Source organism: Pseudoliparis swirei, chromosome 23 (assembly GCF_029220125.1).
Source record: "Pseudoliparis swirei isolate HS2019 ecotype Mariana Trench chromosome 23, NWPU_hadal_v1, whole genome shotgun sequence".
NCBI classification, from domain to species: domain Eukaryota; kingdom Metazoa; phylum Chordata; class Actinopteri; order Perciformes; family Liparidae; genus Pseudoliparis; species Pseudoliparis swirei.
The window spans coordinates 3056094-3071747 of record NC_079410.1 but is presented as its reverse complement, the minus strand read 5'-3'; the positions used below and the strand labels follow the sequence as shown (position 1 = coordinate 3071747).

At 44.6% G+C, this 15654-nt stretch overlaps 1 protein-coding gene across 6 annotated transcripts in view; it reads left to right on the top strand.

Annotated features, from left to right (window-relative positions):
* Positions 1 to 15654, top strand: part of LOC130188379 (protein shisa-6) — a 68307-nt gene that overhangs the window by 39302 nt on the left and 13351 nt on the right. Inside the window, exon 5 of one of the 6 annotated variants that reach the window (XM_056406715.1) lies at positions 10524 to 10559. The exons of the other annotated variants lie outside the window; for them this stretch is intronic. Within the exon in view, the coding sequence (XP_056262690.1) occupies positions 10524 to 10559 (36 nt within the window). The remainder of the gene's footprint in view (positions 1 to 10523; positions 10560 to 15654) is intronic. 6 annotated transcript variants of the gene reach the window in all.

Sequence of the window (15654 nt, the reverse complement as noted above, 5' to 3'; positions counted from 1 at the left end):
TATTCAGATTATATTCAGTTTATATTCAGATTATATTCAGTTCATATTCAGATTATATTCAGATTATATTCAGTTTATATTCAGATTATATTCAGTTTATATTCAGATTATATTCAGTTTATATTCAGATTATATTCAGATTATATTCAGTTCATATTCAGATTATATTCAGATTATATTCAGTTTATATTCAGATTATATTCAGTTTATATTCAGATTATATTCAGTTTATATTCAGATTATATTCAGTTTATATTCAGATTATATTCAGTTTATATTCAGATTATATTCTGTACTCCAGACGGAGAAGTCGCTTCTAATGACGGCACGCAGACATTTAAAGGGAAGAGCTTCACGGTCGATCAACATCGCAGGATTCTTCTCATTCTTCATCCTCTTCTTCTTCCTTTTCTTCGTCGTCTTCTTCTTTTTCTTCTTCTTCATCCTCTTCTTCTTCATCCTCCTCTTCTTCTCCTTCTTGTTCTTCTTCTTCCTCTTCTTCTCCTTTTTCACTTATGTTTTCCTCTTCCTTCTTTTTCTTCTTCTCCTCCTTTACTACTTTTTTCCTCTTCCTTATTCTTCATCTTCCTTACTCATTCCTTCCTCTTCTTCTTTCTTCCTCTTCCTTCTTCTTCCTCTTTCTTTTTCCTTCTTCCTCTTTCTTCTTTTTCTGTCCTTCTTCTTCCTTCCTCTTCTTTTTCTTCTTCTTCTTCTTCTCCTTCTTCTTCTTTTTCTTCGTCCTTCTTCTTCTCCTTCTTCTTCTTCTTCATCACATGTCGGTTTATGTAACTCGGGTTTCTCCGCGTGCCACCCTGAGCCGAGCGCTGCCCTAGTTTAAGGATATTTTAAGAGTCCCCACTCGGGTTCCTTTGCCCTCGTCTCCTCCAGTTCAGCCTTTTTACTTTTTTGCATCTTCTTCGGAGGAAGAGAAGAGAAGCAGCTCAGGACCTTCGTCACGCCTTCGCCCTGTTGCGTGTGGATAAACACACGCGTGTACCAGCAAGCCGCCAGTGGACGACCTTGCCCAGCTGAGGTCGCCCACTGGACGCACGGCCTTCTGCATCCTTGATTCTCACTCAGTGCATTATAAAATATTAAAGGTACAACACGGTTTCCAATAAGGCGAGCACTTCCCCTCGTTAAGCGGCGAGGAGCGCATCTGGTCTCTGACCGTTCGGACTGACGGCGGCGCCGCGCGGCCCGAGGTCACGGCTGGCTGCACAGCACTTTCCTTTTTCATTGTTTTTCGGGGACATTCGAGATTTCAGACGAGATGGAGAGGTGAACACCTCGGTGACGTCGGCGTCTGGAACCTTTTATTGTTTGCATGAGACGCCCGTCCACGTCTTTAGGAGACGATCAGAGCAACGGACGTGGAATAAAGGAGGTGGCGGTTTATGGACGGGTCAAACCAACACAGGACTTTCACCCAGGAGGCCGCTGGTCGAGTCATTTCATCCTTCTTTTGTGATGTAACTTATGCATTTAAAGCAACCAAGAGAAACTTTCACTGTGTGTTGGTTATGGCGCCCCCTGTGGACTAAAGTGGTAGTGTCTCTGAGCACGAGGGTCCGACAGTCTGCCCCTCCCAGTCCTGGTTCTGGTTCTCCCGTGTCCCCCCTCCCTTCAGAGGGTCCAGCAGTACGATCTGGTTCTCCAACGTTCTCCGTGAGACGGTTCTGTGTAATAATCTCCGACCCAGCGGCGGCTCACAGTTCAAACTTTGTACTTGCTATCTCCCGATGTGACTCCAGACGAACGCAGTTTCAATAACGCTGCCGTCAAACCGGCGCCGGCGTCACTTTAATGACTTCCAGACACTTCTGGAGACTTTTCGTTAGGAGGACATTATTTATTTCTTTTCCCGCTGCGTCGCGTTCTTTCTGCTCCTCTCTCTCTTTTTGTGTGTCTGGTTTTGTTTACCGCGCTGGAGATGATATGTTTTGTGCTCCGTCTGCCACGGTGATGTCATCAGTGGAGGAGGAGCCGGCCAGCTCATCACCACAGACTCCAGATCAGCTTTTTCTTTTGTAATCAAACTTAAAATCTCCTCCTTTCAATTATTTGAAGAGCTTTGATCTCTGTGGTTTGTTAACCAGATAATTATAAAAAAAGTTCCTCTATGACCTCTGTTGACCTCTAGGATACTGATATCTTACCAGCGTAGAAGTGTGAATTAACTGTTTGTTGTACCCACAAATTTTGAAGCAAAGACTATAAATATAGATTTTATTTTACATGTATTAATTGTTCCCTCTTTGCTCGTTTATCTGCAACTCGCCAGTCGTTTGTGAGAACGGCTTCAAGAGCCGTCTGTTGGCTCATGTGAACTTTAGTGTTAGTTCATCTTTACGGCTGAAATAAAGCACCGTGTCTGAAACGGCGAGCCGTCGGCGGGGATTCATTTTATTTATATATCTATATATATATTTATAAATATATATTATGCTCCGTGGAGCAGCTCATTGGTGCCTCCTGTCCAATTTTTTAAAAAATAAACAGCGAGCTCATCTTCGCAATTCTCAATCCTGGAGAAAAGCTCCCGTTTCCACGGCAGACGGCGGCTGCATCGCTCCACGGGGCCCAATCACGCGGCCGGGATCTCGTCTCCGAGCGGTCGTCAGCCGCTCGACCCCCGCGGACGGATGCGTCTGGCGCCCGGAGGCGAGGAGGGAGGGAGGAGGGAGGAGAGGAGGGCTTGTTAGTGCATCACTCCGTCTCGTGGGTGTTGTTTGCTCCGGCACATCTCAGAGGTGTGTGTGTGTGTGTGTGTGTGTGTTGTTTTTAAACTCCCTTGCACACCGATTCCTCCGGCATTCTCATCTCTCACTTCTTTTTGGGGCTCAGTTTTTATTGACTTTTCATCTCTCAGATCCAAGAAGTGCAATTTCCGGGGTTTTTTCTTCATATATATATATATAATATAAATATGAAGAAATATATATCTATAGTTCTGTGTGTGGCCTCAACCCGGAGGCTCGTATGTGCAGCAGGTACACAGAGATCTTATTATCTGTCACGTTGAATAATGTATTTCAGGTTGAAGTCAAAAGTGACGCGTTCTCTTCTCGGCTCTAATTAAAAGAAGCGAGCGGTTCGGTCGGAGGCCGGAACGCCGAGGAGAGAGAGAGACATGAAAGCAAAGATCAAGATGGCGGCTGTCAGCAGGAGTCTGCAGGAGGTGGCGGGGAACTTCTCTCAGCCAATCAAACATCTGCGTTTCTTCTCCGACTGTAAATGAAACGGCCGGAGGTCTCCGGGGTTCATCACAGAGCTTTCTTCTTGTTCTTCTTCTTCTTCTTCTTCTACTCCTTTTTTCCGGTGCAGCAGCTTTTTATTAAAATGTGAGGCTGTTGTGATGGTGGTGGTGGAGGGGGGGTAGGTAGGGGGGGGGGGGTTTGTTTGGGCTTTTTAAAAAGGCTGAAGCTTTTTGCCTTTGAAGCGACGCATCGGGCGCCCGAATGGGAGAAAGGAAGCGGCTTCGGGAGGCGGAGGTGGCGGGAGGCGGTTAATGGAGCTACAAATGTCATCGCAGCAGGAGGCGGCCATGTTGCCCGGGAGGAACCCCCGGCAGTCGGGGGGGGGGATCGATTGGGCTAACAGTGGGTAAAGGTATCGGGGGAGCAAACAGTTTAATTTGTTTGGAAGGAACAAAAACAAACGAGTTCTAAGGAAGAAGTTCTTTGGGTTTCATATTCTTTGAAAATCTTTATCGGACCTCAGAAATTGTTGTAGTTTTCTTCTTTTTTATGTCTATATTTTGCAATTGCATATCTTTGAGTTTGGAAAATCAACAGATTTCAAAAAAAATATTGAGTAACAATTGTTACATAATGACATATTTCAGGAGGGCGAGGGAGTGCAGCTGCAGTTCCACCGCGGGCCACCAGGGAATCGATCAGGAAGGTTTTTTATTTAAAGTAAAAAAGGGGTAAAACACATTCACAGCAGTTAACAAACCAAGTGTAAAGTCTGTTTAAGACTACACCTCGTCTTCTAGAAGAGGTTTGAGGTATCTGCTCATCCTCATCCCATCTGAAGTCTCTTCACCTCCGTTCCTCTCTCTCTTTGTTTGTCCTCCGAGCGTCGGACCACCTTTCCCTCCTTATCTCTTGGCCGACGTCCTTTTGTTCGACCCAGACGCTCTTCAAAACTGACTGTTCCACCCTCCTCCTCCTCCTCTTTCATCCCCTGCTTCTTATCGGCTCCTTTCCTTTGAATCAGAACACTTTAGAAATCGGATCTGACAACAATCAGGTTGTTTATTATTTCTTTTCTATTCAGGAAATTCTGCGAAACATTTTGTCAATCGATCGCGATCGTGGTAATCTGATCTTGCGTCGCCTCTTTGCCAATGGGCGGCGGCATCAGATCATTACCTTCATCTCTGCAACGCACACCCGTGAGTCAATACAGTATTTGATGCAGAGGATCGTGCATGAGAAGAAATTAATTGGAAGGGGAGTGCTTCACGAAGAAGTTCTCTCTAACGTATCTCTGAACACTTTATAATAAGACACGCCCTTAGCTAACGTATCTCTGAACACTTTATAATAAGACACACTGTTAGCTAACGTATCTCTGAACACTTTATAATAAGACACGCCCTTAGCTAACGTATCTCTGAACACTTTATAATACGACACGCCATTAGTTAACGTATCTCTGAACACTTTATAATAAGACACGCTGTTAGCTAACGTATCTCTGAACACTTTATAATAAAGCATGCCGTTAGCTAACGTATCTCTGAAGAGTCCACGTATTAAAAACAACAGTTTGTTGTTGTTTTTGGAGGTTTCGTCCTAATTAATGCCGTGAAACCTCAAACCGTTGATTTGTTTCGGTCATGCCAGGACATTTATTATCACGTCGTGTTTTGGTGAAACCGTTTAGTATCGTCACTTCTAGGAGGCCCCGTGACATATGGGCCTCTCGGGGGTCTCGGGTCCTCGTGAAAGTGTGTCAGGGTCCCAGGAGACGGCCAGAGAGCCTCCCACCGGCTCCAACAAAGAACCCCGAAGGTTTGTTTGGGCTCGACGACGACGACGTTTGTTAATAAGCCGACTGTGGAGCCGCGACCCGACTGGGGGGAGCGTTGTGACTTCAGGGGGCCTTCAGGCACGGACGATTAGACGATTAGACATTTTAAAAGCACAGCGGGGGGGGGAAACAAACACTTGATTGTATTCAGAATGTCTGAATACACAATGAAGACATTTGTTGTTTTTTCCTCTGACATTTTGCAGACGTCCCGCTGCGCTCGGATTGTAATGAGGTCATCTGAGAGTCTTCTGGTGGAGGCTCCACCTCGTCCATGAGCTCCTTCTACTCCGCGTTCGTCTTAACGTCTCACAACGAACGTCGTTAATACATCTCGCGTACCGCCTCTCGGTGTTCCAGCCACCGTTAATTAGCGCCATCGCCCCCCCACGCACCCCTCCCCCGATTGTTTACTCGTGCCGAATGATCACTTAATTAGGCGACTTCAGACGGAGGATTCAAAATATTATGGATGGATCGGTAGCGAGATCGGCAGCGAGCGGCTCCCGCGGCGGCTTAAGGAAGCTTAACGCCGTGGGGACGAGTATCAATCACATTTATATCTAAATAGATGTAATTATCTCTTCTCATCATCACGCGTTACTCACGAGGGCAGAAGGGAGAGGATCGCTGCTCTGACTCTGTGACAGTGCGAAGGAGGCGAAGCTCCAGAAAGGCTGTAAAGTAACACCCGGCGGTTAGAACCCCTCCTGGGGGAAGAGTCGCCGAGCGGGCGAGACACCGAACACCAAGGTTAGTCTGTTGTTGTGGCTTCTCTTAAAGCAGAAGCTGTCCAATCGGCAGAGAAAGTCTCCGGCTCGGATTTCACGAGTCGCCGGCTCAGCCAGCAGCTCCCGATATCGTGTTTCCAGTATTTTTATCGGCCGCACGTGTAACCGATCCCCGCGCGGCGCAAATGCGTCATCTCAACGGCCTTCTGGTCGTAATGGGAGATTTTTTTATGTGTTTTTGTTTTTTTGTTCACGGTGCAGTGATTCGTTTTTTGGCGGCATCTAGTGGTGAGGTTGCAGATCGCAACCAACTGAAAGGGAACGGAAATGTGTATCTGTAGCCAGTGTGTTTTTTGGTTTGTCACCTCCGGGCCACGGTAGAAACGCGGCTCGATCTACATCACAGGCGTCAAACACAAGGCCCGTGGGCCGAATCCGGCCCGCGACATCGTTTTATGTGGCCCCTGACGGCTTGAAAGACACATGATCACCTTTTCTTAAAGAAATTGAAGAATATCCTGTTCTTTTATTTTGAAGGTTTCAAATTAAATGGATTTATGTTATAATATTAGAGTAATTTTCTCATGTACAATATTTCTACACTCAAATAAACAATAATCAAATGCAAAGAGAGTTATTTGACAATAAGTTTGAGTAGTTTATAAAGTTACACCGGCCCTTTAAGAGGGCAGCCATGATACTGATGTGGCCCACGGTGGAAATGAGTTTGACGCCCCTGATCTACATCAATGATTTTTAGGATCAGGTGATTTATACACTTTACATATTAGCAATATATTAACATATTGCTTTCTTTTTTGGTGTCACTACATCTCCAACATGTTTTGGTTTTGTGATATTTGGCATTAAGTCTAAAACAAACAAACTTCAATAAATATACAGAGAAAACTATCACGTTACATCTCTGCTCTGTTTACAGCCTTTATTTCGACTTTGTCTCGAGTGTTTTTACACGTGAAATTGTCTTTTTTCAGAATTTCTCACGGCAACAACATTGTTTTCTTTTATTTGGTTGTATTTCTATTCGAAACGGTTCTAAATATTATTTGTGCATAAGCACTTGTAAGTAATGGGACTCAAACCTCGCAGAAAACGTAATAAACCGACAGATGGGAGATGCTGGGGGATGGAAATGGAAACGAGTTACAATTTCAAGTCAAATTTGAATTCACAGTGAAAGGATTGTTCTTCGTTCTGCGGCTGAACCCCCGGCTGAGAGGGAAATGAACCTTTGACCGTCAACGTGGTAACGGACCGCTGGCTCTGAACTCCAGACCCTTCCTCTGCTCATGAGCCTCGTTGTGGATCACAGTTGAGGTCACCGGCGTCTCCGGAGAGTCCAACTGAAGCTCTTCAGACGCCTTCGGTTCTGGACGTTACGAGTCCAATTAACGGAAAATGAGCTTATCATGCAAACAAATAAACTAATTAATTTTCCTCTCCCTGCGGTTTAAAAAAAAAAAGGGCAAATTGCTCTCTGCTGCAAAAACCCGATGACCGCATCATTAGTGAAATGCATTCTGGGAATAACCCTGGAGGTTTAACTGGAGGATCTGAACTTCCTCCAAGGTCTCCAGAACCCTCCAGAATACAAAAGGAGACTGAGGGTCAGAGGTCAGCGGGTACGTCCTTCAACCAGAGGGTTGTTGGTTCCATCCCCGCCCTGGTCCGTGTGTTCTGGGCGAGACTTCCCCCTGATGCTCCCTGTAGCCGTGTCTCGTGTATGAACGTAACATGTAAAGTGTCATGGAGTACCCAAAAAGCACTATATAAATGAAATGGATTATTATTATTATTATTATTATTAAAAGCCGGTGGACGTTCGTCTCGCTGCGTATCTTGGGGGGGAAAAAACATGGCGCCTCTCGCTCGTTTATCGGCGCTTCGCTTCTTGTGTCCCGAAGTTCGAGAGTCTGCAGGAATCTGAAGTCACAAGGTCAGCGGCGTGGGGTCGGGGCGTGTGTGTGTGTGTGTGTGGGGGGGGGGGGGGTGACGACAGGCGGGAAAAAAATAAACAAACATGTCGGGAGCGCTGCACGCTGCACTCAGGAGCTGCGAAACCCGATCCCCGATCGATGGAGGAGGAACCGAGATCCTCCAGACCCCCCCCCCACCCCACCACGCCCCCTCGAGTGGGACGTCGTCATGCCGACTGTCTGGACCGCACAGCCACACACTGCTCGGTCAGAACTCTAGACGGGACTGGAAGCAGTCCGACGGAGGAGCGGACCATCCATTCCACTTAGACCACGTGAAACTGAGACAATCTGAATCTTAGACCGCGTGGTTTCAGTGAAGCGGGACGCGCTGGTTGTTAATTAATCTGCAGGTATGGAAGTCGATTCTACACGGGGAAGAATTTGATGCACCAATTCATGATAGAAATATATTTATTTTTGAAAAATAATATTACAGAATATTATGCTCATTTTATTATGTTATTGCTGCTGAGGCCACACACACACACACACACACTTTTAATTCCTCTTTGTTTTGATTAAATGTGCACGTGGCAATTATTCACGTCCATACATTGATCTATTTTTCAATTAATTTATAAACCCGCTGGACTTTGAGAGGACACATTTCAGCAATAACAATGTGTGTCATCAGATCTTTCCACACATTTGAAACATGTCACACTTACCAGAGGTTTCCTGTCATGATATATAAAAGTCATAATATCCTAAGGGAATAAAGATGTGATATAAAAAAAATATAAACAGATTTAATGAGAATAAATTCAGATTTTGAGCGTCACTATAATACCGTGAATGTAAAATACATAAATCATAGAAACCGTTGCATGAGAATAAGTTTCACTGTGAGAGGAAAGAAAATGGACCTCCTTTAATATTTCAATACATTTTCATCATCAATGTTGCCGCCAGTCGGTTCAGTCCCAGTTCATCCCAAACTGTGTTGATGAAAACAATTCACTCATGTTGCATCATCACGCTCCTCCATATTTCTGTGCAGATGTTTTATGTGTAACGATGTGCAGGTTTCCCCCCTCCGGACCCGAAGAACCGCTCCGGCCTCGGCGGTCCCGGTGGAGCCTCCGGTCCCACGTTCCTCGGCGAGGATAACGGCAGCTTTGTATGATGTTACTTCTGACATATCGGAGAAGACATCAGATAAATCTGTGCTTATCCTCGTCGGTAATTCACAGGTTCCGCCTCCTCTTCCCCCCGGGACGCCGCGAGGGTGAGACGGAACAATAAAACGGTTAGTCAGCGGCGAAGGAGACGGTTTCAGAGTTCCCCTGGAGACGGAATTAAATGCAGATAGGAAACACCATAATTGTGCATAATAATAAGTGGAAAATGTTTCGTTGATGAAGAAGACGAGTTAAAGATGAGCAGATTAAAGCGTGAGCTGCATGAGTGACAGATGCTCACGCCTCTTGGAGTTTTGCTTCCTCGGAAGAAAAATATCTGCATTAAACACCAGAGGAAATACAACCGAAACCCTCTGTAATGTTGTGTATAATTACCATTTTGTTCCCTTCATTAAAGACTCGTCTTGTTTCTGTTCCATCTGCAGACATCTCCATTTCTCACCAATGTAACTTTTGCTTTATTCTATATTTTTTAACACAGACGACTTTCCTGCTCTCAATTCTACCTGCAATAAGTGAATAATACAATGTTAATAAAAGATTTTAAAAAGCCAATAAAACTTTAACCGCCGTTAGCCGGAGGCCTTTCGTTCTCCAGTTCGTCCGTCGGCGTAATCGTGATCGCGATCGTGATCGTCGGCTTCGGGGAATCTCCTCTAACTCGGCACAATCGTCCACTTCGACCAAAATGTCACAATTAGCATATTAATTAGTTACGGCACATTTTAATGTTGTGGTCAGAGATGAACGTAACGAGGCTCACGGCTGGGAGGCGTGATTCTTCTAAACTATTTATCGTGAAGATATCCCTCGTTGCTTTAGATCCGTTGAAATGAGACAAACAGTACGCGACCAATCAGAGGACAGGACACATGTGGACGGACTCTGGACGAAACGAGACGGGGTCTTTCTTGTTTCTTGTTTGCGCCTCCTCGATTCTTCGCTCCTCTGACCTGGGACCTTGACATCAGTCTCAGAGTTTGAAGGACTTGAAGTTTAAAGGACTTGAAGCTTGAAGTACTTAAAGTTTAAAGGACTTGAAGTTTAAAGGACTTGAAGCTTGAAGGACTTGAAGCTCGAAGGACTTGAAGCTTGAAGGACTTGAAATACTTAAAGCTCGAAGGACTTGAAGCTTGAAGGACTGGAAGAAACACCGGCATTATCCCCTTTGAGGGAGACAACATCAACAAAGAGAAGATTTAGACGCAAGGAAGCGAGGAAAGGACTTAAGGAGGCACAAAATGAGAAAGATAGGGAACAAGGCTGACAAGACAAATGATGCACAGAAGAACGTAAGAAACCCAAGAGTAATGACAACATGGAAGTTGTTGCCTGAACTGATTAAACTTCTTCTTTTGTCCGATAACAAAACCATTTCTTCCGATCTTTCGCCCGTCAAAGATTCTGATCCTCGAGGCGGACATTTCTCCGTCAGAGGTTAAAAGCCTGAGTAGCTGGAAGGAGAAATCTCTCTCTCTCTATCTCTCTCTCTCTCTCCGTCACATAATGAGCACAAGGGCAAAGCGAGGTGATGCGACCCACCGGGTCCTCATGGCGCCCTCGCCCCCTCTCTCTCTCTCTCTCGCCCCCTCTCTCTCTCCACACAGCCGGCGTCTGTCCGTCAGCTTCCCCCAGAGCGAGCCGTTTAAAATGGATCTGGGTCACAGCGGGACCTCCGTCTGCCCGCTGGGACCCTGGAAGCGTTCGAACCATTTGTGACGGGCGGCACGACGGCCAATCCATGTGACACACTCCACCGGCAGCGAGGGCTGCTGCATTATGCATTAACTGTGAGCGGGTTGACGTTCACCTCCTCCTCCTCCTCTGCACACCTCACACATGAGGCTGATATCGAGAGGAGGCGGAGGAATAAATCCCCCACGTCATTTGCTCCATTTTCTCGGGGACAGTTGTGTTTTGTTTTTTACCGCGGCAGCAACAGTTTGGACTCATTTTCAGGCGCTGGAAAGAATAAAATATAAAGTCGTGATGCGCGATGATGCTCATTATTAAAAAATGTTTAAAGATGGCTGGCAACGATTTCTAATGCACTTAAATCATTTAAAACATTATTTATTATCGTCAACAAATAGAGAAGACCAAAACATCATCGTTGTCCCAGACCAGTTAAAAACAGATCAGTGCTGTTGCTTCATCACCATCAACACACTGTAGTTGATTTTAACTAAAACTCTGGTTGTATAGAAGTATCTCCTTCATGTGTTAAAGCTACATTCTCTCTCCTGACCACCAGGGGGCGACTCCTCTGGTTGCGTAGAAGTATATGCTTCATATCTTAAAGCTGAATTCTCTTTACTTACAACCAGGGGCCGACTCCTCTGGTTGTATAGAAGTCTATGCTTCATCTGTTACAGCTGCATTCTCTCTCCTGACCACCAGAGGGCGACTACTCTGGTTGTATAGAAGTCTATAGCATGACTCTACTTCTCTCTTGATGAAAACCCTCAGTAAACATTGTAAACATGAGTTTATGTCTCAGTCTCTAGTTTCAAGTCTTCTATACAGCATGATGTCATCATTTATACTTTATGGTCATTTAGAGTCAAACAGACCATAAAGCAGGCGACGCTTTAGGGGCGGGGCTACAGGGTGATTGACAGGTCACTACCATTGGCGTATGTGACGTCTCTACGTCAATCCTGAGTCCAGATCTGGATCCAGCCTGTAGATGTAATCCAACTCAAAGCTTCAAAGCGGCATCCACAATGTAACTATATATTTCCAACGTTTCCAAAGATCCCAAGGGATGTGGCTCTTTTTTTTATGTTTGGGCTATACTAGATATTTCAAAATCACACACTGTTATTTTAAATCACAGTTGGCTTCAAACAGTTGACAAAGTTTCTGAGCTCAAAGCCGGTCTCTAGAGAGAAGGTTTTCCTGGTCGCTGCACGTCCTTCCTCGCCTCCCCGTCCCTGTGCGCCTCTCTACCGTCAACCATCCAATACAAGGTGGAAAATATCACCCCCAGAAAACAGAAATACAGGTTTTTCCCAGCCTGAAATTGTCTGGCTTCCACAGAGCCCTGAGCTCAACCCAATCCAACACCTCTGGGATGAACCGCATCGCCGCCGGAGAGCCAGACCCGATTGCCCGGCGTCGGCGTCGGACCCCGCTGGTTTCTCTCTCTTGGCTGAACGGAAAAGCAAATCCCTGCAGCCGGGGTTCAAACATCTGGTGGGGAAAAAACAACCGATGAAAGCAATAAAGCAGCAGATTAACACCTTTTGTTTTTCGAACGGCACAATGTTCAATAATGGCGGCAATCTTTCAGCGTCCACATGTATCTTGCACACCTCACTTTGTTTGCAGAAAAAGTGACAAAACAACAGTGGGAACCAGGCTGTTGCAACAGCCTGCAGTTTATTGCACCAGCGGTGGACTGAATTTCATTATCCAGCCGAGTCTCTTCTACGTCTGTACAGATCAGATTCTGGTGTTTTTCGGTTTTTCCGTCTATCGGTAGTTATAATCCTGATAATGCCGTTTAGTTTTCAAATAACTAAGACTGGTCCCAGCAGATGATGGATGATAAAAGACGAGTTCAACCCATCCTCACAAACAAAATGATACATGTATCGTGTTTTTTTTGGTCTCGTGTTTAACCCGTGTTTTAGCTAACGTTTTTGTGGCGTTGGCTCTGAACCTCCGGTACACGGGAGGTTCGATCGCTCAATAGCACCAATACTATTCCACATAAAGGAGATAATTGGATCGCACATGTGTGAAGCGGAGCTGGAGATTATCATGAAGAAAAGAAGGAATGAAATAATAAATGAAACATTGGGTGATACATTTTTGACCGTTACTTATTAAACTCTCGCTGTACATTTTAATGTGTGGAATCTTATACGTGGCAGATTCTCAGCTGTGTAAAAAAAAAAAAAAAAAGATGAGACAGTTTCTGAAATTACACAGATAGTAAAAGGTTGTTATTTATTTGGTGCACACAAAAAAAGCTTTCATTTCATAGCAGAGTAATTTAGCTGAGCTTTCGTTAGCCACTTTTAATTGGTCCCTTGATCAAACCTGAGTGATTGGAACCAACAGCTGCAGGGAAAAAACGGACCAAAGCCGTGTTTTATAATTACGGTACACGGCTACTTAAATCCACTCAACCAGTCTTTACAATCCCCCCTTTTTCCTGAACTGAATATCGCTTTCAGTCGAGATTGGCACACAATTCCTACACCACGTTTTTAAAACTTTAAGTTTATCTTCACGCTGGCTTTTGGATCTCGGCAAAAAGTCAGATAACATTTGTCAGAAATGTCACATCCAGCTGTCAGGGGGTTGGGGGGGGGTTCGGTATCATTGAATAACAGGCGCTGATCTTTTAGAAAAGCAGAAGACAAACCCCCTGTAGTCAGTTGAAAGCTAAAGAGCTCGTATGTGTAGATTTTAGGTACCAAAGACGTGTTTTTATCATCTTTAGCTCCCTAATCGGATGATAAATGATCACATTTAAATGCAAATAAGGCACAACTATCGCACATCCATGTTTGGTTTGCTCCGCCGTTCCGAAACACGAAGCTTAAACGAATAAAGGCAATATTTTCCCTCTGAAATTATTCAAACTCCCAGAGCTGCGTGATGTCGCCTTGTTCTTTAACCACTCAAAGCGAACACGTAATGATATCAGCGCGGCATCAAATGACTCACTTAAGAGCCGAAAGATGGATCACCGCGAGGATCGGCTGCCTCCGCGTTACCGGATAAAGAGGCTGTGATCAATCACTTTGGGGCGAGGCGGCGACACTCGGTGGATTTTGTCAAATGAAGAAACGCTCGCCAGTCCCTCAACGGGGACGTGGCGGGGTTTTATTTTTTATTTTTCCTGCTTTGCAAATTAAAGCTCTCGTATCTGGCAAACACGGACCAGGCCAGGAGGGTGGCGTTCGGCAGGCTGTTGGTTGGCGAGAGGTTCTCCACAGCCCCAGAAAAAGGTGTTTGTATCACGGAATAACTGTTAAATAACGCTCCTAATGCAACCGCCCAGCAACCGTCCATCAATCACAGGATCGGCTGTGTGTCGATGTGTCCTCGGGCGAGACACTTAGCCCCAAATGGTCCAGTTGGTTGTGCCATTCAGTTTATGAATGCATGAATGATGAGTAATGTGGTCGTAAGACTAGAAAAGAGCGATACAAATACAAGTCTCCATTGGTTGTGCTCTTCTTTCTACTTTATTTTTTTTTAAAGCGATCTTAATCAAATCCCAGAACATGTTTTTCTTGTCCGTGGTGCCACTGTATCGAGAGCATGAGGGGGTCTGACCTCCCTTCTTAAAGACCCCGAGAGAGAGAAAAACAAGTTGGGGAGGTTGAAGTGTTTATATTCGTCAAACATACACTACCGTTCAAAAGTGTGGGGTCATCCAGACAATTTTGTGTCTTCCATGAAAACCCACTTTTATTTATCAAATGAATTGCAAATTGAATAGAAAATGAAGTCAAGACATTGACAAGGTTAGAAAAAATGATTAATATTTGAAGTATTAATTTTGTTCTTCAAACTTCAAGCTCAAAGGAAGGCCAGTTGTATGGCTTATATCACCAGCATAACTGTTTTCAGCTGTGCTATTGCACAAGGGTTTTCTAACCCTCCATTAGTCTTCTAAGGCGATTAGCAAACACAATGTACCATTAGAACACTGGAGTGATAGTTGATGGAAATGGGCCTCTATACACCTCTGGAGATATTTCATTAGAAACCAGACGTTTCCACCTAGAATAGTCATTTACCACATTAACAATGTATAGTGTGTATTTTTGATTATTGTTATCTTTATTGAAAAAACAGTGCTTTTCTTTGAAAAATAAAGACATTTCTAAGTGACCCCAAACTTTTGAACGGTAGTGTATTTCCCATTTTTAAGACTGGAAGAATTTAGTAGTCCAATGGGAGCTAACAAGTCCCAGTGGAATGGAAGTTAGAGTCTTTCAGGACGTATTCCCCAGTGACCATGAATATTTGATGCTGTATTCTGGTTTGATCAATAGATATAATTAAGTATCATCGGCTTAGCAATGAACATTTATGGTGTTTTCTGATAATATTGTCAAAAAGGAAGCATATATAAGGGAAATAACATTGGTCCGAGCACAGAACCTTGTGGAACTCCTACATTTGCATATTACATATAGTGTCATTCATTTGATATCATCGAGTTATTTATTTGTCTTGACCTTCCATCATGTAAACTCACTATAATACACAACCACAATGGCTAGGAGCGCTATTAAACATATTTTTTCCACACTTTACCTTCAGAGTTGCTGAATGTAATTGTGTCTGCAATGGATTTGATTTATCATCATCTCCAGACTGCAGACATTCGCTCGAACAAGCAAAGTACCCCCAGATTGTAAAGGCTTTTCTCATTTGCTGTTTTGTACATCCTTGTTTCCTTTCCTCACGAGGAAAGAGGAGTCGAGGCAACTGCCTCTCTTTTACGTCACAGGTGGCAATTAAGACTTCCTCTAGCGTTCCCTCGCTTTTAGCTCCTGACTTCTAGAGATGCAATTTTTTGAGAGGGCGTCGGTCATCCTTTAAGATCGATCGCTCGAATCGACGTCCAGGTCGGAAGTCGGAGGAGCGAGGAGACAAGGAGGCAAATCTTAAAGACAGAAGAAAAGGTCAACTGGGGAAAATCAAAGTCCTTGAGTGGACCCTTTACCATCAACCGTAGTCTGATGACGCGTCCGATGTTCTTCT